General features: G+C 37.1%; 1 protein-coding gene across 1 annotated transcript in view; it reads right to left on the minus strand.

Annotated features, from left to right (window-relative positions):
• Positions 1–22,211, minus strand: part of LOC149826644 (ARM repeat superfamily protein) — a 59,086-nt gene extending 36,875 nt beyond the window's left edge. Inside the window, exons 1-8 of the mRNA XM_090020090.1 lie at positions 21,991–22,211; positions 21,434–21,612; positions 18,828–18,998; positions 17,972–18,082; positions 17,802–17,879; positions 15,115–15,308; positions 14,978–15,038; positions 14,080–14,154 (exon numbers count right to left, since the gene is read on the minus strand). Of these exons, the coding sequence (XP_089876216.1) occupies positions 14,080–14,154; positions 14,978–15,038; positions 15,115–15,308; positions 17,802–17,879; positions 17,972–18,082; positions 18,828–18,998; positions 21,434–21,612; positions 21,991–22,135 (1,014 nt within the window). The 5' untranslated portion in view covers positions 22,136–22,211. The remainder of the gene's footprint in view (positions 1–14,079; positions 14,155–14,977; positions 15,039–15,114; positions 15,309–17,801; positions 17,880–17,971; positions 18,083–18,827; positions 18,999–21,433; positions 21,613–21,990) is intronic.
• Positions 22,212–23,881: the final 1,670 nt, after the last annotated feature.

Genomic DNA, 23,881 nt, shown 5'->3' on the forward strand with positions numbered 1-23,881 from the left:
CTTAAAACCATGTAAGTTGTAACTAGCAAGCAGCAACCACACTGATAACAGCAAGATCAATTACTTGCAAAATAACTAGAATCTACTACACAAGTGTACTTTTAACAATCATGAGAAAAGGTCCAAACTGAGTCACATCAAATAAATCACTGCCTCTCATAGATTTAAGCAGGATTTAATAGACAAGGTTGTAAATAAAAGCAAAAGCCTAGTACCAACAATGAAAAGCAAGAACTTGGCATGCAAAGGATGATTAACAACAACTGAATATTGTTGAGAAATGTAATACTATGTATTTCAGTTTTAGGTAATACCCATCCTTGTAGTTATGTATGTTAGAGGGCACTTATGTAATTTAGCATTAACTGTGTAGTGGAATATGTAAGAGGATCAATTTGGTCCCAAAATAGCCAATGTAGTCTTGTAAAGGGTCGACCCTTATATGTTATCTCTTTTCTTCTTTTCATTCTAAAAAAGCTTCTAGTCTTCTCTTATCTCTTCTTGCTTCTTCTTCTATCTACAATCATGCTTGTGTAAGCTCGAACAAGGTATCAAAGCCATATCAAGACTGAAGAGGAGATTGAAAAGGGCTCTTGGCAAGAACAATCAATTGCTGACCACAGTTCTGCCCCGGATTGCATGTTGCTGACATCATCAGTGCCTCAGATGCCTAGCAGGGTTGGCTGACTCTGGTTAGTTTGTGTTGGAAATTCAATAGTTCTTAATTTTAGAACATCATTGAATCAAGAATCGCGGTTTTTGATGGAGTATTGGATTTTCTACAGATTTTCCAATACTTTCTGGATTAAAGATAGCTTTTCGTCAAGATTTGAAGAATTTCTCTATTCTGGTCATATTTTCAGCCTTTGATTGGGTTAGTTGCTTGTATCTGAGTCGTTTTTTAGTAAGGATTGTGTTGGTGATGATTTTGGGTGGAAAACTTATGATATTTGTGAGTTTTATTGAATATTCTACGAAGATGTATGATTCAGTAACCTTATTTTGTTGATACTATGGTGCTGGATCATGAGAACAAGATTACCTTTGTGCTATACTCGGAAATCTGTGAAGGGTTTCCTTATACCGGCCTGCTGTGTGTGGCTTTTCGTATTGGCTGACTCAGTTTGTGAAGATTTGGTTCCCACTGAGTATCGGCAATCCAGTTTGGGCTCATATACATAGTTATAACTGTGTGTAATCTTTCGTTTCTTGAATATAGAGTTTTCTTATTATTTATTGTGTTTTTTTTGTGATTCACTACTTGTATAGAAATTGAATTATAGTTGGGGGTTAGGGTGTTATGGAGAGGAGAATTTATTAAACTTATTCCAATGAAACTCGATGGGACCAACAAACTCACAACTGCAGTGATTGAAGGAAAAGGTCTTGATGGTTATTTAGATGAAACTTGTGGTAAACCCAAGGCACGGATGCACGCTATGATAAATTAAAGAATGAGTGAAAGACTAATAATGCAAGAGTGAAGGCATAAATTCTGGGATCGATAGAGCAAAGGATTACTACGAATCTCTCAAAGTTCTCGGAGGATAAATAGGCTTAGGGATATCTAAACAAGTCTATAAGCAGGAGAATTGGGCAAGGTAGTACCAATTAATGGAGGAGTTGGGGGCAATGAGATAAGGGAACAAGTTCATTCAAGAGTTTCATTCTGAGATGTAGCAAGTGAGGGATGCACTTGCCTCGATAGAGGGAACAAAAAGTGTGACATGCAAAAGTTGCAAATCTTGTGTTGACATGAATAACCAATCAAGAGAAGTAGTTAGAGTAACAAAGTTTTTTATGGCACTTCCTCCTAAGTTTGATAGTGTGACAAGTGCCATGATAGACAAGACACTCTTCTGTTACTCAGGCTCTTTCAGAGCTCATTGCTGAGGAGACTAAGATGAAGTGTCTTGGGACTTACTCTTCTAGAGAATCTGCAATATCTGTGTTGAAGACAGGTGGTTTTTAAGTGACGTTATTTTATATTTAATGCTATTTGTAATTTTACCTTCATTATGGACTTGGCTGTAATTTTTTCTTTAAGCCTCTCTCTATTTAACATAGAGAGAGACCCTAATAATATTATCGAGTCCTCTCTTCCTGTGCAGGCATCTCTCTCTCTCTCTCTCTCTCTCTCTCTCTCTCTCTCTCTCTCTCTCTCTATCTATCTATCTATCTATCTAGGGTTCGGTGCTTTTCTCTACATGGTATCAAAGCCAATAACCCACTTACTATCAGTCGGATGAAGATGAGTTCTGGTTGAATAGGCAACACCAGCTACAGGAGGGGTGGAACTCAAAGGTCGACGAGCTATCAGCTCCTCATATTCCGCACGACTAAGGGTGATACTACTTTCATGTGCAAAGATATTTTTCTGTGCCTTTGTTGCCTCGAGAGTAGTAACATTTGCTTTAGGAGCATATGACTTTTATGAAGAGAGGTTTGGTCGGCCATGCTTATCCCAGCAACGATCTTCTAAATGTTCAGATTTTCCATAAAATGTACATTGAAGTTTTCCTCTGCCTCCCACACCTCGTCCGCGACCTCGTCCTCTGATGTTCTGAAAATTTTCACGCCCATATCCAGATGAGACAACTAAAGCAGATGACTGAGTCACAGGCTGAGAATGTGGAAGAGAGATCGCAAGTCTACTCAGACGATTATATGTCTCAGCAAGAGTAGGTACATCTGAACCAATCAACATTTGGACTTTTGCAACAGAGAATTCTGAAGATAAACCTGTAAGAAACCGAGCAACCATAGTTTGTTCTTGATCTCTTGGAGGAGTAAGAAACAAAATGTGGTTTCTAGGTCGAGTGCAGAATCAGAATATCGGGCTATGGCCCAAACAACTGCTGAATTGATGTGGGTTCGTACTGTTCTTCATGATCTTCAGGTGAAGGTTTCTTCTCCCATGACCATGATGTGCGATAACAAAGCTGCAACATATATAGCGAACAATCCTGTATTTCATGAGAGAACAAAGCACATTGAGGTTGATTGCCACTATGTAAGGGATATGGTTCAAGCTGGTCATATCACTACCAGATATCTAAAGTCGGAAGACCAAGTTGCAGATATGTTTACAAAACCTCTTGCTAGACCAAATTTCTCAAAATGTTGTAACAAGCTGAGCATGATTGATATCTATGCTCCAGCTTGAGGGGGAGTGTTGAAGACAGGTGGTTTTTAAGTGACGTTATTTTATATTTAATGCTATTTGTAATTTTACCTTCATTATGGACTTGGCTGTAATTTTTTCTTTAAGCCCCTCTCTATTTAACATAGAGAGAGACCCTAATAATATTATTGAGTCCTCTCTTCCTGTGCAGCCATCTCTTTCTCTCTCCCTCTCTCCCTCTCTCTCTCTCTCTTCTCTCTCTCTATCTAGGGTTCGGTGCTTTTCTCTACAATCTGCTAAGGTCAGATTGGTGGGTATGGTAGTGGAAAGCGAAGGACACCTAAAAGTGACCTGAGTGGAGTGAGATGTCACTATTGTAAGGAGTTAAAACATATGAAGCAAGAGTGCCAAACTTTGAAAAAGAAGAATTTGATGATGGATGTAGGTGTTTCTGTAGCCAATGCAATGGGTAGTGAAAAAAGCACTGGAAAGGATAAGCAAGGCCCATCCGTCACAGTAACACCATCTACTATTGATGCTCAGTTGTTTGTTTTGTCTAGGCTTGATCAGATGCAGCAGCTCCTTGCTCAATCCTCTATTTTTGCTTCATCCACTACTCCTGATACCTTTGATTGTGCCTTTGCAAGTATTCCTAGTGTTGGTTCAGGTCCGTTACTAGACTCAGGGCATCATGTCATATGACCGCTGATGAGTCTATACTAACTAACTGTAGGCCATGTTAGTAGTGTATTGGTGCTCTGCACCAAACTAAGAATAGGGGAAAGAAGGAGAGAGAGGATTACCTGTGGAAAGACTCAAAACCTTTCCCACAGAAAATGAAAATCAAACAGATCATGTGAGTGTGTGTGTAAATCATTCTATACATACAAACATATATATATAACATATATTTATGCTTATATATTTAAACACACACACACACACACACAGATTTTATATATATATATATATATATATATATATATATTCTCAGCCTGGCCCGACCCAATTAGGCCCACGGGCCTAATGGCCGGGCTGTGGGTTGTGCATTTGCCAACGGGATGTGGTATGACATGGCCAAGTCAGGTCAAGGGCCGGTCCATTAGCAGGTCGGGTGGGTTTGGGCTGGCCTGTTGCCCACCCCTAAAGGAACAGTAGCACAGTTCCATCCATGAAATGCGACATTTAAAACAATGATCACAGAGATTGGTAGGCCTAACCACCATGGCGTAAACTACAAATCAAACCACTGTTGAGCAATAAAAGAGAAGTTCCATTGAGATTATATAAGTTGAACCACAAAATGCATGCATACTGATCTCTATAATGTGCCGATCACGTTCCTAACAGAACATCCGGGGCCCAACCCATAACAAGAATTCGTGAATTCATCGCATGGAAAAATCACAGTCCCACCCAAAGCCTCCTGACTCAGTGTTACGAAAAAACCCAAAGCCCACCGTAACTGGCCTTGAACCACAAAAATTTTGCATGATAGAAAACACACTCGAGCAGCTCATGCCCACAAGACCAACCTTGCAAAACCTCCCATACATTGACGTACATATTCACACTCATCCACACACATACCACGAACACATACACCTACCATAACACACACACTACCTGTTGTAATCATGGCTTTTAAGTTGTAAATCACCAACCTTTGATCATTAAGCAAGCTTCAAAGGGGCGTACAAGCATCTTCAATCTATAGTATAGACGAATAGTCTATGTAGTCATAAAAGAATCAAAACCTTTTGCTTGGAAAGTATTTCCAAGATAGGGCTTTGGTGTCACTAAAAATTCATTTTTTTTTTCAGTTTTTTCTGAATGTCATGCTATGATGCTACTTTTTTTTTTGGACTTCATACTATTGCTGTGAACTTGAAAAGTGGATCCAAGTGTACACTTGGAGATGTCATAAAATTTTCAAATCTTGGTAACAACCGAGACATACCTTGAATTGCTTGGATTAGCCTGTTGCGTCCAGCCTTGCTGCCCACTTGGCCCTTCTGGTTCTTGACAATTATATTATCAAGCTTGGGCGTTGTTCTAACATGCTTTGATGGTAGTGGGTTCTTCAATGACCAGTTCAAAAGCATGCCAAATAGTAGGGATGAGGTTGAGGAATGAGCAACATTGTCCACACAAAACAAATAATGGTTGTGTAATTTTGGAAACTAACATGAGAGAGAGAGAGGCAATCGAGAGATTTAGTAGAAGCCTAGGTAGGTTTATGAACATTTATCAAGGGCAGTTTTAAGGTATGGTGCATGTGGAAAGTAAAAAGAAGGGGTAGACCTAGCTTATGAGTGCATATTTTGTGCGAACGGTTATGACTGGTATGCATGTAGGTAAGGGAGTGATTTAAGTTATTTCAAGAGAGAGAGAGAGGTGAACGTGGGAGGGCAGGTGGAGAGAGAGAGAGAGGAAAATATGGAACCGTTAGACTGAGAGGTTTTAGTGGAAATATTGGGACCATTTAGAGAGAGATAAGTGGAGAAGGTTATGAGGAAAATCCAAATTTTTATTGGTTGCTATTTTTTAGGACTTTGTTTGTATCAGTTATTTATGGTGCTTTCTATATAATAATAGATTGTGCAGTCTTTACTCTTGATTGTTGATTCATGCAAGATCAGTCGTCCAAGAGGAAGATTGTAATATCTCACAATTTTTCCATGATTTTTAAGCCCAAAAAATATAATTTTAAATTATATACTTATATTTAAATTGATAAAAATCATGGAAAATATGTATTTATGAGGTGACGTCAACCGAGTATGAACGTGGCCCAGAGCCCACTGACAAGATCTAATTATGTTAATTAAAATATGAGAAATTTATTGTTTTTAACCTTTAAATTCGAGAAAAATTTAAGCAAAATTCAAGTTAAATTCTGGCAAAATTCGAAAGCGAAATTAAACTAAGACCACTGTTAGATCCGCCTCGGAATGTAGATCTCGTAGGAGATCTATTTTCCCGAATTTGAATTATGATTGACCCAAAAAATGCATTTTTCTAAAATGACCAGCCTCTATTTTTTGGTCTTTTCTGGGTTAGATCGGATTGGACCCGCTCCGTTGGACCCAAGTTAATATGGATCTAGACCCAGTCCAAGATCCAATCCAAATTGGGATCCAATTGGATTTATGGATATGGATTTGGATCATGGGTCCAATCTGGATCCATAATTCATCCATGGCAATTTTAAAACTAAATATCTTAAAAGTATGAACCTTTGGAACCCAAAATCTCACACCTAAAAAGAGGAAATGAAATAAGGTGTGTTTGAGGGTCAAAAAGGAAACTTATAAGTGAAAAAAGCCAGCCAAAATTGGCTGAATCTCCTAAAAGTATGAACCTAAGTACCATAAATAAATATATATATATATACATATATTAAGTTCTGGTAGTGTTGGTATCATGAGACACACTCTGTATCGGTGTGTTGCGTACAAAATATATTGATATCATACGATATGCACAATACACATATGATACACGGCTGAATCTAGTTTCAAGGGTTTAATTGTGTTAGCTTTGCCTTGAAAAAGTTGTGTATACAATATACATTCAAAATATATCGATATCATACGATATGCACAATACACATATGATACACTGCTGAAACTAGTTCCAAGTGTTTATTGTGTTGGTTTTTCCTTCAAAAGTTGTGTATTATAACATATTTTTTAAGGGTAGATCACTACTAATAGAGGTTTAAACAGACAAGGATGCATCCCGGCTGCTATGTCACATGGGTGTGGGTGCGAGTGCGGGTGCGGCACTTTAAAAAAACTTGGGTGCTGGGGTGCGGCAAAAATATAAAAAATTATATATATAATTTTTAAGTTTTAACAGTTAACAACAGTAACCTGAAGCATTAAACACATGTAAATAAGAGTTTTAAAAGAATCCGAGATATATATATATATATGAGAACTGAACATATTAGGCCTCATTTCTCGTTTTGCCCCATTCTGCCCCATAGTTTTGAAGTGTCTTATGATAGATCTGAAACATTAGATGTGTTTAGCATGCTCGATTTAGTGAGAATCGACTCTTGGATCATGATTTTTTGATGAAAAAATATATTTTTATGAGCAAAAAAACTGATACCTTACCTTCATACTTTATAGGCTCATAGGTCATAGCCATTTATTTTGATTCTTGAATTACCGGAAAAAACTGTATACAGGTCAGATTCCGGTGATCCAAAAGTTGGTTCCGGAGAGAGAGATTGAGAGACGAGGGGGGAGAGAGAGAGAGATTGAAGGAGAGAATGAGAGAGACAATACGTACCGGAAGCTCGAAGTCGTCGGCGGCGGTGTCGGGAGACGGGTTGCAGCGTCGAGGTCGGGAGGATTAGGGCAAAAAAAATTTGCCTAATCCTCCTCTCCTCGGCCCATTTCATCGGTGATTTTTTTAAGTCCAAAAGTTGGACATATGTGACCCTGGGTGTGTTGACCGCACCCATGGTCGGGTTGACCACACCAGGTGCCACACCTGCATCGTGTCGCGTCGATGCGGGTGCGGCACCTCGTTGGCCGAATCCCTGTGACATAGCCTGGCTGAAAAAACATTTCACAACAAACAAAATGATGCAGTCCTTTGCACCTCAAAAAACTACAAAATGCTTGTAAAAAATTTAGAAGTTGAGAAAATAAGAGAATAAAAATTGGTGGTTGGAATCTCCCAGTATGTGACATCAAAGAAGTTGATGGAAGTGATAGACTTGCTATCAGTACCCATATTGAGTAGGAGATTTAGATGTAAAAGCATAAGGGTGTACACACCAACGTACCAAAACAAATACATAAGATCACTAGTAGGAAGAGAGAATTTGGGGGACAATCCAGAGTGAATGCTGCGGACTATTTCCCAACGAGAACCACTGATCATCCAACCTAACAACTACCCTTCCATAGCCTTCAAGGCAAATGATTGCACAAACAGATATAAGAAGACTTTTCCTTCTATGAGACTAGCAGAACATTTACTGCAACAAAATTTTTTAGTTCATTACTATGGTCAATGCTGCCATAAACATAAGCTCTGGTATAGATGTCATCTTAAATATGTTGACAATTAAATCTTGGATGCAATTGTAGCTGTAAAGCAGCAGCAGTAATGAAATACATGGATAGTGGATACACAACAACAAAACAAGAAACTTGATTAATTTATTGGTTTATCCTAAAAGTGTGCTATTTCGAATAACCATTAAGATATATCAGGCTAAAGATAGTGAAGGCTTCTAGCAGTACTTGAACCAGTAATATGTGGTATGTGGTAAAATATAAAAATAATAATGTAATAAATTATCTCAAACCAACTGCAAAAACAGTTAAGAATATTATAAACGCTTTCTTTGGTACCTAGTGCATTAAGATTGAAAATACTGGTAAGATTGATGCATTTCCCATGTAGTTGAAGCACATACAAGGTTCGCGGGGGTTTTTTCTGTTTAGAACAAACTAAACTAACCAGTGGTGAAATTATCGAAGGTTGGGCCTGACAAAAAAAAAGCTCATGTTCATGCTGGAATACAAGATGAGTGATATCTTCATGCTTTACTCAATCACATACTACTGAACTTAAAGAGGCTGATCAATGGCATACAGTTGTTTTGTCCTACATTAACAATTGCATTAACAATGTTTTGATAATGCAAGGACTTATTTTGCACTATAGTGCCATACAGCACATCTTTGTCATAAAACAAGTGGCATTTTTCTTATGCAGGCAATAGTGAAAGAAATGGAGCACATTAAAAATGGAACTGTCGCTACAACAAGTGTTGAGAAAGGCTGGCAGTGATGACAAGCTACTTATGCTCTAGTTGTATAATGATATAAAGCTAAGAAACAACATAAAGATAACTTTTGGGGAAAGAAGATGTAATATCGCGTATTTTCAAACTTAGTTATTTTGAGACTTTTCGAAAATTTAGCCAAGTATAGAAGAAAAATCGGTAGATCCTCGATTTTACGCCGATGCTTGTGAGTCTGGGTGTGGCTTAGGTCTCATGGACTAGGCCTAAACGAGCTACTTAAAACGTGAGGAAAAGTTTTATTTTCAACCTTTAAATTCAAGCGAAATTTGAGCAAAATTCGGGTTATTTTCGGGCAAAATTCGAGTTATATATCGTTGGAAGTGTCTCAAAATTCTGAGCGTAACGATATTTTACTTTTCAGAATTCAGGCTACGGTTAGCCCGAAAATCGTATTTTTTTGAAAATGGACCGCCTTGACGAGCCGAGTCCAGATTTGGATTGGACGGAATCCAATGCTTTTGATCCAAATTAATATGGATCTGGACTCTATCCAAGACCCATATTAATTTGTAATTGATCCAGTCCAGAACCCAATTGGATTTTGGATATAGATTTGGATCCAGATCCAAAACTCATACCCAACGAAAATTCAGTTTTAAATTCATTTTTATATTTAAATTGAAGATAATTTAGAGTTAAAAAGACTCCCATAGGGATAAGGTACCCTCTGGAAGTTTTAGGATATTTAAATATTAATAAATAATTATTAATTAATTCTGAAATTCAATTTTGTTAGTTGATTAGGATTCCTTAGTAGAATCTTGAATGGTCTTTAGAAAGCTAAAGAAGATTTGAAAAAGACTTTTAAAAAAATTAGAAACTTTGAAAAGTCAACAAAGAATAGAGTTTTAAAAATTTAGGAAAGTGAGCGTGAGAGTCCAAAAAAAAGGAAAGCTCTCTCTCTCTCTCCATCCATCTAGAAGGGGGGGGAGGGGGGTCACCCCCTAGCAGATCTATATAAAGGTCAAAAAAAAATGTCAACCCCAGCAAGAGAGAAAGAGGAAGGGAAAGGGAGAAAGAAAGGAAGGAGAAGGAAGAAGAAGAGGGCTTCTTCTTCAATCATCCGACGTTTCCACCGTTAATTTCTAGTTATTTTTCGATCTACGATCAAGGTACGGGTTTTTTTCTTGTTTCGAATGAGAAAAAGAGCATGGATATGATTTCCATACAAGATTTTAGTAAAAATCTATGGGAAGAGTGTAATTCTGAATATTTACTCTAATATGGGTTTTACGTTTCTCTTTTCCGGGGTTTATGTTGGAAAAAATACATATATTAATGCTTGTATCCCTAAATTGGGACAGATTTGCCATGTACATGCGCAAATCTGGCCTAGATTTGGTGTATGAAAATTATTGGAAACCTAATGCAAAAATCGACATATGCATGTAGGTTTGTGAGAAAAGTTGTTCATACATGCATATCTACATGTAAATCTGCACAAGCATGTTTATTCGGACACAAATCTATGCATACCTGAATGCATGTTTGCTTATCCATGTACTTTTGAAATATGCGGTCGTAAATTCTTGTATTATGATTGAAGAGACACATATTCATGCATACTTAATTGAAGAAGAGTTGCATATGCTTGAATGTAAATCTAGCTACATATGATCTATGTTGTCAAAAGCGCTAGGCGGGGGTAGTCGGTGGACCTTCAAAAAGGCCTAGGCGGGCAAAAAAATTATGAACAAACAATATAGAAAAAGATAAACTACACAATATTGAGATAAATAAAGCATGTATGAAGCATAACAATTAATATTAAAGGGTAAAAACATAAGAGTGAATGACATTAAACATCGAACAAACAATTAATATTACTTGGGTTTGCATCTTCCATTGTTCTAATTAAACATTTCGAAACAAACAATTATTAATCAATAAAGTAGATAAACAAAACATACACAATATATAAACAATACATATATAACAGTATGTATAAACTGTTCAGTATATAAACAATACATATATAAAATATATAACTGTTATATATATATGTATATATATATATATACACTCAACAGTATATACATATACGGTTCAATATATATGTATAAACAATATATAAAGTAACAGTATATATATATATACTGAACCGACTAGGTAGCTCGCCTAGTCGAGCTGGGTGGCGCCCAGCGCCTAGGCGCGCCTTTGACAACATAGCATATGATTACCTGAAATTTAATCTAAACATACATGCAGTCTTGAGCGTAAAGCTCCTTTTATGCATACATACCTGCCATGTAAATCTTTAGTTATGAGCATGGTTGAATGAGGAGACTGTTTTTTCTTTTAGAAAAAAAAAAAGGGGGGATCTTGGTGTTTCAAAAAAAATAAATTTATAATAAAATTTGGTTTTGATGGGCTGGCTGTTAGACCAGCCAAACCCTGTTCGGCTGGCCTGACATGTCAGGCCCTACCAGGCTCGGCTGGGGTCTAGTCAGGCCAGACCAGACCCGGCCTGGTGCTGGCTGGGCCCTGTTAGGCCTAGTCCAGCCACTCGGCTGGACTGGTGTAGGCCTGGCAGCCGCTGCGAAACCTGGTCAGGTCTGCCTAGGTCCAGACCCAGCTGACTGAGCTCGACTGGGCCTGAGCCGAACCCCAGCCGACTGGGTCAGCTAGGTGTAAGTGTTTTCTAAAAAAAAAAGTGTATATATTATAAAAAGCCGGCTTGGGTTTTGTACTGAGTTAAAAATATGGGAACTTCTCGTGCATAGAGGATGCAAATTTATGATTGTGCATGTTTTCAAGAATTTCAACAATGGACCATGGATTGGACTATAGTGGATATGTTGCATTATGTTCTTGGAGATTTGATTAAGCACACAAAATTTCCAAATTTGTTATCTGAATTGGTCTTGGTTTTATGCATGAAAAAGAATGATGTTTTTCACATGCTTGGACTTGTTATGCTATGCATGTTCATAGTGGTAATGCATAGTTGCTTTCATGTGCATGTACATGTGCATGTGCATACATGAAATTAATGTCTTTGTATGTAAATAATTTCATGGATATAATTTCATGCCACTTTGCCTGGGGTAGTGTGTAGACACAGTTGTTTTAATATACCAAGAAAAGTGGCATTAGTGGATCTAATGTTTCAATGGATGGTGTTGATTTATAATATCGGTCGAGAGCTGAGTGTGGAACCAGTAATAAAATACAAATTGTGTGTTAAGCTACAGCTAGAGACTCACTTAACCTCGACAAATTTTACCCGTTTTGAGTATCCGCAGGCAGCAGTAATAAAAAGAACTAAAGTTTCTATACATTTAATAGATACGTGCATATAAAAGAAAACTATGATAAAAGATAATAATTCATTCATGCATATGCACTGATATCATGCATATTCATATTAAGCATTAGATCATGCATATTTACTTGTTCCCTTACTTGTAATGTATTGACGATTGCATGATATTTGCTCTCTATTACATGATAAATGTCTTTATTACTTAATTGTTGTTATTTATTGATAATAATTGTTTACTTTTGTTTAGCAATTGTTCTTTATTGCTTGAATGGTTATTTGAATTATGAATTTGTCATAATTGCATCCCTCTAAAATCTTGCATGAATCTTATTTATATTCTTTTTGCTTATTTGTTTCATTAGAGAGATTTGTACGCAATATCTTTGGATTTTGATACCCCTACTTTTGTGTTTTACAGTCTCTGAAGCCCAGTGGAGGGACTTGCTTTGCGAGAAGCTACGATGATTATGCGACTACTTGACAGATTCTTTTGAAACAGCGTGGCTCCGCACTTTTGCTTTATTTATATTTACTTGCACATGTCTTTTGGACTCTATGAATTTAATTAATAAAGTTAGTTTGTTTTGAAAGATGGGTATAAGATCCATTATAGTTGTTGTTGTGTTATAATTGTAAAGGCCCCGGGTGTCTGGGAATGTTTCCGCAATTGTTTAAAAAAAAAATTGCCAATTTTTCTCTGGTATGAGTTGGAGTCTTTACAGAAAAACTATTATGGACCATCTTGGAGGACAATTAGATGAAAGATGAAGCAAAGATCATAATCAATATATTTGATGTTACAACCACTCAAAAACTTAATTAGGGATTTCAAGAGAAGCCATTTGAAAATAGGGTCAAGGATCCAAATCCAGAAATAAGAGTGCATAATGCTATCAATTTCAACTTACAGATGCATAGTCAATGTCAAGTTGATTTTGTAACCCGAATATGTATTTTACATTATGTATTCATTCTTTGTTGTTTAAAACAAAAACATCAGTGTCTGCAAATGATTCTTTATTGTACATGCAGTATAGGATGGCTTTGCCATAGATGCTCTCACATTGACTGATTTAATCAGAATACTTGAAGGCAGACATGTCATGCAGGATAGGCAAATCGGTTACACTTAGAACTAAAAGGTAGAGGACATGCAAGAACATAAACCTAGTATCGGTTATGGCATAAAAATAGTGTATAAAAATATTGTTTCAGTTTCCCAGGTTGCACAAGTATGCAGTTGTCATCCCCATAACATAACCTGGTGACAATAATTTCAAGCTGAGGATACAATCACTTTCTATGGTTGTATTATAACCTATATATGTTGCTTGCAAATTCTAGCATATATCAAGTGAGATATATGTGTGTTTCCAGTATATATCTGCTGTCAAAAATTGACAGCAAGAATAATTATTAAAGGTCTAGGAATACTTATATTATGCCAAAAAAAATCAACAGGTAAATAATGCCAAAATGAATGTTAGTGTAGCAATTAAAAGCATAAGTAGTTCAAGACGATTAACCACAAAGAACAAGACCATAGATACTATGCAAAACGTCCACAGCATTTAATGGACATTAACAAGTTCACCATAAAATAAAATGACATGGTGGTTTCATGCATTAACTACAATCACCGTGCATTTTCATAACCATACAAAGAGTAAATGACATTTATTAGCTATAATTTCAAAACTGTACAATGACTTCTAATGTGTTTGTTTATAGCATATAACCATTGCATATTGTAAGATACACTTGATAAAAGACATTATATGGTTGTGGTTTATTCAGTAACGGATGTCTCAGCCTAGCGGATTCTCAGAACAAAATAAAAATGTAACATACCGGTCCTGTTTCAAGAACATGTGAAATGACATCAAACGCCAGTGACATGACACGCTCAGGAATAAAATCCATCTTCTGCATGCATGCTAGACAATCAGATTTGCCTGAACCCTTCAGCTTTTGAATACAGATATGATAAACAGTAAGGAATTGAAGCACATTCACTAAAAGAAAAATTAACCTCATAAATGATTATCCAGAAATTTATAGCCTGTTTCATTCTTGGATATTATGTAACAGAATAGTCTATAATGGCCCTACAAAAAAGAATATCGAGCACAAATTCTCAGAAGTTCCTTTTGAAAAGCGAGTTGTGAAAGCATAGTTATTGAAGTTCCTCAATTTCTCAAATAGCTTAGAGAAAAGATTGATGAAGTAAAGAGCATGCCAGAAGAATGCACCTAATGAGAGCGATATATGAAAGGCATAGTCATTGAAAACCTAACAATGATCAGAAAGTGTATGAGATAACATTCCTCAACTGCATGTTTCACTTGAATGGATAGTCTGAAGGATGGCACACAGACACAGCCCACAAGATAATGACAATATGTTTATGTAAAACAGCATTTTAGGTCAACAAGTCTCCCATATGTGCTGACCACATCTCAGAAGAATTCTTAGGAATCGTGTACTCTTATCTTGATAAGGGGCATGCTTTAAGTTTAGCACATAGCAGTGTGAATTTAGGTCCCTCGGGCCTACGGTGCATGTCTTCAGTGTTTAAGCATCAATGTTATGTATATATTTCTGTCTTGTAATAGCTTTACAAGTTTCGAAATAACTGTGTACTAAAATCAGCATATGGAACACGTTTTCTCTAAGGGCACATTGAAGTAGTGATTCATTGGCATGGTCACCTTAACCACAGCAGAATCATTTGTGACAAAAAACTTACATGCACATGAGGGCTCTGCTTGACCAGAGAAAGAGCAGAAGTGATGATTTCAGGCATCAACCTGCAACAAGGATATCTATTTGAAAGGCAGAACTTAGCAAACAAGAAACGAAAAGGAAAAAAAAGGTAGTAATTACTTGTCAGCTTGCTTCCGGTGCCGAGTCACTAGAGAACAGAAAATAAGCAAGCACCTCTTTCCAATCTTCATCCTCAGTGTTAAGCTTTCTTCAGAAGTCTCAGTTTCCAATTTTAATGAACCAAGAAGAAGAAAGAAATCTTGACACCATAAATGCAAACTAGAACCCAAAGCAGATGGCATGTATGATCTGACCTACACAACTAACCAACCAAGGTCACTTCTCTAGAATGCATCAGGAGCATAAAAGTAAACAAAAAAGGACAGGATAATTTCAAAATACAAGAAAAATGAAACCCTGATTAACAATGCGCTTGGGACTGCATTCCACAAGAAGCCTCATGTCTATCATCTTGCAAAGAGTTCTTCTAGTCAAGAAAATCAAGATGTATGTGTTTCTAATTCGGACAGACAGGTGCCGTACCCACGTCGACGCGATGTGATGTGGGTGCGGGTGCGGGTGCGGCACCCGGTGCGGTCAACCCAACCCTGGGTGCGGTCAACCCAACCCTGGGTGCGGTCAATGCATCCATGGTCATTTTGGTCCATTTTTGGATTTTTTTTTAAAATTTTGCCCTATGAAATGGGCTGCGGAATTTAAAAAAAAAATCTTGGGGGGTGCTGCCAGGGGCGGCCCCCCCCCTATAACACCCGCCAGGGGCAGCCCCCCCCTGCCCGCTAACCGCGCAGCGGGACCTGCGCTAGGGGAAACCCCCGGAATCCCCTATATATATATATATATATATATATATATATATATATATTGCCGCACCCAAGGTTTTTGAAAGTGCCGCACACGCACCCATGTGACATAGGTTTCTATGGATTATGAACCTTGGATATCTTTGCTCTCAGAAAAGGAAATTTAAGCATCACCAAAGCTAAGCATGATTCTTTTCAATATATGGAATGTTAGATGCATTAAAGGTTGCACATATATAGTGTTGTATGTATAGGTGGCTAGAGTCAAAGTCATAAGTGTCAAAACTGTCCACTTTTATATGCACCAGTCATTATTGTATTTATGTTTGTTGTAAAGGCCATTTTGTCAAGTAAAAGTTTGTGAAGAGGGGTCACCCTTCATATGTTACATCTTTTCTCAAAAAGAAGTAATGGTATTTCTAGTTTCCTGCATTATTCCTCTTCCTCTTCCTTCGTACACTTGAGCATGTATAAGATGTATTCATAGCAACATATGGACACACGATATGGTATTATAGTGTAACATCCCGTAAAGTACAAAACCAGAATTGTTTTTTGTGTGCAATGGAAAATACTCTATTATGCATGTCTGCATTTATAATTGGTACATGCAGACACTGAGTTGCACAAAGGCATTTAGTGATGAAAGCTATGATTATGCCTGCATGGATTTGTAGGAAAATATAGAGATGCACAACAGCATTTATGTCATGCATGAAATAATTCATATCTACAATTATTCAGCTATTAGCTATATATTGGCATTTACAGAAAGTTCCACTTGTGCTTGCCTGTATACCCTCTAGGCTAAATAAATTTTCAACTATGTAGATTCATAATAACTTCATTATGCTTCTGTTAGAAAGTAAGCGATGGATGAGCATGACAACAGATGGGAGAATAGTGGTGCCCAATCAGTGCTAAAACATTATATGAATCAAGCACCTCTATCGTATAGGTTTAGAGAATAAAAGGTTCAAGAGTGACATAGTAATGGGAGTTACTAATTTCATCAGGTGCCGCCGACTATAAGAAAAGTATCATAATAGTCGAACATGCACCATGGGATATGATAATGGATGAGAAAACACCAAATGATAATGGCTTCTTCTTTTTCCTTTAAAAATGACAAAATACATAATTGAACATTTAAGATCCCAGTATCCAGTCAATTGGGCTATACATTTCTGAGTGCCCTTTCTTGGAGACTAGGCCAGCTTTTAATAAGGGTAATCACCACATGCAATCTAATTAGCCCACTTTAATAAGCAAAATTTCCTCACAAACACTGACACACAGATACACATGCAGACAGACATCATGTGTGTGCAAGCACCCCATGCAATGTGCACGCATGGCACACACAGATGCACATGCATGCATACACACAAACATACGTGCACTCCCACACATGCAAGAACATACAGCATAGCACACACATATCTATATACATGCACAACCCGAGCATGCATGCATACACATGCATAAAGCCATTAAGATAAAAAAAGCAACAGCAAGCACAACAAGAAAAATTGGTCATATGCATGATGTTAGTCAATGCAGATCATACAATGGATGAATTGGTGAACTAGAGAACTATCCAGCAAGCTGAATATCTAGCATTGAGTTCTTTTGTATTTCATAGCATTGAGGATGGTAACATGAGATGCTGTTCCTCCTTTCTCCTCCCAGCTTTCCCACTTTTGTTCTCATTCAAATTTTATCAGTGTTAGACATTGTTGCCTTTTTTCTCATGTTTGCTTGCAGGTTTTGCAGCATAACGAATTTAGTCTATAACAGCCGGAATGTTGGGTGGCTGGTAGCTAGAGATGTTAACATTTCTATGCATCTCCTGGCAATGAAATTAGAAGTGAAAAAATCTAAAGCATTACAAGGAACTCATTCCAAAGACACATCAAAGTAACATGAAGGTGAAAAAAAAAGGCTCAATCAAGTGCTAAAGTAGTTATAATGACAATAACTTACAGCAAGATAAATACACTTGCAGAGAATAAGAAGTACTCTCATAGGTTCCACATGCTTTTCATCCTGAAGCAAGAGAACCTGTAACATGAAGTCAAAGAAGAAGAAATGATACCATGTTCCTGTTCCTTGAAGTTGAAACAGAAAAGTGTAAGTAAGGTAAGGCACATAACCTTCTCAGTAGCATGGTGAAAAATAGCCTGCAAAGGTACAATAATTTCTTTGGCAATCAACTCTAACTGCTGTGGAACTGTCTCCCTTGTAAGTTGAGGGTTCAAAAAGTACTGCAAATTGAATGGTAAAAGCCACTAAAGATCCCCAAGCAAATTAATGTCATCACCAAGTGATGCACACACGCATGCACACACACTCATGCACACACGCATGCATGCACACACACTCATGCACACACGCATGCATGCACACACACTCATGCACACACGTGCACGGAATGATACCATGTATTAATGAGTAAGCCCCCATTAACTTTTACATTTTACTGCATGTTTGGTGGATCAGACCCCATAAACGTGACATCCATAGTTTATTTTGCAAAGACCATATGCTGGCTTAAAAAAAAAATCATGCTTAGACAGGTTTATAAAAGAAACTTAAAACCAACAATGCACCAGAACTAACAACTACAAAACAAATAAGACATCTGTCTCAGAATCAGTTTGATCCAAAGTATGTAATAATCGTTAGTGAGCAAGCAAAACTTAAAACCTGTGGAGAACCATGAGATGGTCAAAATTTGCCTATGGATGACAGTGATACAGTGATTCAAATAAAAGCCTACAACTATGATCAAGGTCATAAGCAATCAAAACCAATTGTTCATGTTCACAGAAATCGGCCGCATAATGGAACAGGAACGGAATATGCACCTCTAGCTCTATATTGATAAATCACATTCCAACCACAAATAGGAACCATAATTCACTTGATTTCTTAGGCAGAACATAGAATTTTAACTTGATGCATAATGAAGAGCATATACCAATCCTTAAAGGTGTGGCCAGCACATACCTTAAATGGTTTAATGGTGGCCTGAAGAACTGTAAGAGCATTTATGGTCTTCCATGGAATGCTTAAAGAACTACTGATAAGATTACTATTTTGAATAGCGGACCTCAAATCCGGCACAAGTTCAGGCCATGAATTTTCCTTCACAAAGTCAGCATTAAGGACAACGCGATACTGTAAAAAAAATAACGACATAGAAAGGTAACAAATTAGCACTTCCTTTTCAGATCATTGCAAAGTATGCAAATAAGTCCATCCTTATATCAAGAACAAACTTGAATAGCCTAAAGGATCAAATACTTCAATACAGGAAAAATATTAGGTAAGGGAAAGAAATATATATACATGTGTATGTACATATAAATGCATATATAATTCTCCATTTCAAACTGTGAAGTTACACATTTATGCAAACAGGGATGATGTAGAAGTGATTAATAGTTAATATATGATGAAGCATGATGGTAATGTGACAGCATAGTCACCGATCTCATTCTTGGTTTCTCGCTGTGTTTCTCTCCGGAATTTTTTTTAGAAATTGGTTTTTCTTTGGAAAATCTCAGATGTTTCTAAAAAATTAAAAAAAAGTATAGAAAATTTAATAAAGACAAGGAAGAATAGGTTTTAGCAGTATTTTCTTATGAAAAATATTAAAAAACAGTTAGAGAAGATCTTAAAAATTAAACAGAAAATCTGAAAAATATATTCTTAAAACAAATAAAAATAAGACAATAATAATATTGTGATGTTATTGTGATATTTATGTTTTCAGCGATATTTTGAAAATATCAAGATATTTTAGTTTCAAGCTCCTTGATTTCTGAATCTGATCTCGTCATAATCATCTTCGTGACCATTCAGCAAAATCACAAGTCCATCTCCCACAATACGCTGAAAAACCCTTTATGGTCTTCAATCATCATCTTCCACTCATGAACCATTCGACTTTAACACCAATTATTACAACCCACGATCATAACAAGAGTAAAGAGAGAGTTGCTTCAACGTGAAGAGAAGCTAACTCCAAACACCCATAAATTCATCAACATAGGTTTCTGTAATGAAAAACCCTTATTTTAAAGACTACATCATCAATAATCCATCTATTAATCTACCTAGACCTGTGGCCCAAAACATCAATTACAAAACCCCAAACCTAAGACCTCCTTTACAGTCCTTGTTCTTACTCCGAACCCACCTCATGGGCCCAAATTCATAACATTGTATTTGTATGATATGTAACAACTGGTGACCTGCTATGGCCTGCAACAATTGGCCACTGCGTCCTACCGTGGCTGCAAACAGGTGCATGATTATTGACCTTTTCGAGGTTATTTGTAGACCATGCATATGGACATAATATGTTACTGCTCTTTCCTTCTCCGCTTCTCTCATCCTTCCATTCATCTGCATCACTCTATTCTGGCTTCACAAACTTATATAATCAATCAATATTCATTTTTACTTTATTGAAAAAGGATTTCAATTGCTATGACTATATGATTATGATCTCATATAATGACCAATTCCTTGGGAAGGTGAAAGCCATAGGTTTGCAACTGAAGTATTGAACTATTAATCTTGGTTAAAGATTAAATCACAATAAAAGAAAACAGGAATATAAACATTAGAGAGAATCTAGGGTTGACACCAACAAAGCAAAAAACTAAAAAATGTCATTTAAATTTAGTTGACAGTACAAATGTGTAAAAAGAACCACACAAAAAAGATGGTGTGGTGCATATTAAAGAGACCAATAGAAGAGAAGTAGCAATAAGGACTTAGAGAGTGGTAGTGAAAGGCAACAGAAAGGTGTAAATAACAACTGAAGACTAGTGTTTAGAGGAAATGGATAAAGAGAGTACTTTCATAGCTAAAAGAAAATAAATAGACAAGGATTGATGATGAAGAAGTGGTTGTGTCAATGATGATCTTTTCACTAATAAATGTAATAATCAGAAAAGAATCACAGAAACAAGGAACGTAAGAGCATTCTAATATGGTACATGTTAGGCTCGGTTTGGGCCCGCTTTGAGAGCAGCAATGGGGGTCGCCGCTGGTTGGTGTTGTGGAGTTGGGATGGGAGTGAGAGATCGGAGTGGAGGCATGACGAGTGATAGTCCTTGGAACGGCGGATTTCAACAACATCCCCCCGAGGATGTTGTTGTGAAATTTGTGGATGCAACGCTGCTCTCATAGCCCCTCCCATATCCCTCACGACACTGGCTCCCAAACAGAGCCTTAATTGAGATAGATCATAAAAAAATTATATAATAAAACATAGGAACTCCTCAACATCATTATTTGTTTGTCTCACCCATAGTCACAAATACCAGCCATATCTTCAGTTTCTCGCTATTTTATCACGAGAAATTCAATGGCCATGGCAATCCTGTCAAAATTACGGGAAAATTTTAAAAGATCACCTATTTTTTATATACCATAACAACGACAGGATAATGTTGTATTCTTCATATTTCACTATATTGGATATTTATTGCATTTTGGCTTTCATAATTAGTGAATCATTTATTTTAAATATGTTGAGATTTTCATAATATGTTCCCAGAAACAAGCTTTTGATTTCTTGTGAGATACGAGCAACATACAGCATCAACTAATACTCTAAGAATTCCCGGTTCAACTTGAAGCAGCGCCTGCACAAGCTGATTCCTGAACTCCCCGCGAAAGTTGGAAAACGAATAGTGCAGGCTTCCACGATCAACTCTAGAGATGAAGTTCTTTAAGTAGGTAGCAGCAGCAAGTCTCCAACCTCGGTCGTACTCTCCTAATCAGAACAAGAAATTAAAAATCAATACATACAAACATTGTAGATCCCGCCGCATAATAAAATCCTTTAACGCAAATATCACTAATACAACTGATCGAATTCAGCATCAGCCACGGTCACTTTCGAAGCAACAAACCGCTCACGCTAAATATCAATAACCCAACCGCTGAAACACTAAATCTTGCCACAGAGGAAGCGCCTTGGGAGAAGTAAACACCACTATAATGAGCAAATTTAATGGTCATATTCCCAAACCAGAGCAGAACAAAACAGCAAATTTGATGGTTATTTGGGGAGATTGGTGAGGGAGGTTCTGAAAGTGATGAATGAAACAAGGAGGATGGAAGGTTGTGGGGGGTGGGGTGGAGATTATACCTCTGATGATGGCGATGAGAGAGAAAGGGAAAGCCGCGAGGGTGGAGAGCTCATGTAGGGCTTGTGTCGCAGACCGAATTAGGGCTTCGTCTGGTGATAGCGTGTCGTTGAGGTGGTGAGCAATCTGGGGAACGAGGGTTTCCATCTCTGAGAGATCTCTCTGTGCCCTCTTCAGAGGAGAGAGAGAGAGAGAGAGGCGCGGCGCAGTGGAAAAGCGGGAAAATTTTATATGACCGCCAGACTTCATGTAGGGTTGGAAGCAACTGATTAAAATCTCGCGATATATTGGGTACGTTTGGAAGAGAGAAAGATGCAGGGAAAGTGGTGCAAAATGGAAAGTGAGTGCGGATTTCCGACCCTTCAAAAATAGACTTTTTTGGTGAGAGAATTTTTCTAAAAAGTATATTTTTTTTAGGAAACATTCTTCACGGGTGACGAAAGATTATTATCTACCAAAAAAAAACTTATTTATTTTTACACCACCCATCATCTCACCATCACCACCACCATCCATCCATCTCACTACTTACCCACCACCGTCACCACCACCCCTTCTCTTCTCTTTCATTTTTTCACTTTGTTTTTCTTATGCTACACAAACAAGCGAAAACGTTTTTTTTTTTTTTTTGAGAACTTCTCATGTCAAAAACTCTCAAGGCAAAACTTTTTTTTCCTACCAGAGTTTTTCTCTCTTCCAAACGTGCCCAATGAGAACTTTTCGTCTTTTGACAAAATCTACGTCCAAATAGATTTTGCATATATCTTATATAAAAAATGTGAGAATATGTAAAAGCCAAAGCAGATTTTCTTTATATCTTTTTGCAAAAATGGCATCTCTAGCAATACTACTAAGGCAAAAAGTGACTCAAGTGAGATGCTTTTTTTTGGCATTTAGCTAGCTTTTTGTTTATCGATTATTGAGTTTGTGGTTTTTAATACTATAGTTGTGGGACTCAGTGGCTTCTTTTGCATGTGTGATGATGTATATGCATATAGGATGAGATGTGTGAATGATGGTGCGTACATAGGTGGATGTTGACCCATATACGGGTGTGAGATGATAGTGCATACATGGGTGGCGGCTTCTTTTGCATGGATTGTGATGTATGCATGTGGGATGAGATGGAGAGCAGATCATATAAAATGGCGGGTTACATTGCTATGTCACCCACCAACCATAACAATTAACCCTCACCCCCTCTTTTAAAGTTAAACTCACAAAGCAAAGGTTAGTGGTTGTGGTTACTAATGTCACCCACTATTTTATACGATCTGTTTGAGATGAGACATGTATGTGGTGATGTGTATATATGTGTCTTACATACTGCAATGGTGGGTGGTGATATATACGTATAGGATGAGATATGTGAATTGTGATGTATACTGAGTGTCTCTCGTACTAAAGTGATATATACATGTAGTGTAACGCCCCAAAAATCCCAAACTTGAAATTTTTTATGAAAAGGTTGAAAGCTTTGAAATCATTCATTTAACAGACTTTAAAATAAAGGTTCAACGAAAAAGCATGTTTGAAATAGCAAGTCCCTAGACCTTGGGCGCATTACAGCACCAACTTTCTCTCACAAACAGATTTGCAATTCAATATTGAAATAAGAAGAAATAGAGTTTTGGTAACACAATTTTAATAATTCAGAATTTAATCAAAAGAGAGATTTTTAAAGTAACTTTATACAAAATTTACCAAAATGTCCTCAAGATTTTTAAAGTAACAGCAGACAAAAAGTCTCATCCTGATCTCATCATACCATCGTGTCATCGTAGATCCGAAACACCACATGCCCATAAGATGGGTCAGTTTCGCGAAAAAACAGTAAAGGTGCAAAAGACAAGAAGAAACAAAGACTGCAATAAGTAAGATAATTGTTAAACT

This window comes from Nuphar pumila, chromosome 10 (genome assembly GCF_984573655.1).
Source record: "Nuphar pumila chromosome 10, dmNupPumi1.hap1.1, whole genome shotgun sequence".
Lineage (NCBI taxonomy): Eukaryota > Viridiplantae > Streptophyta > Magnoliopsida > Nymphaeales > Nymphaeaceae > Nuphar > Nuphar pumila.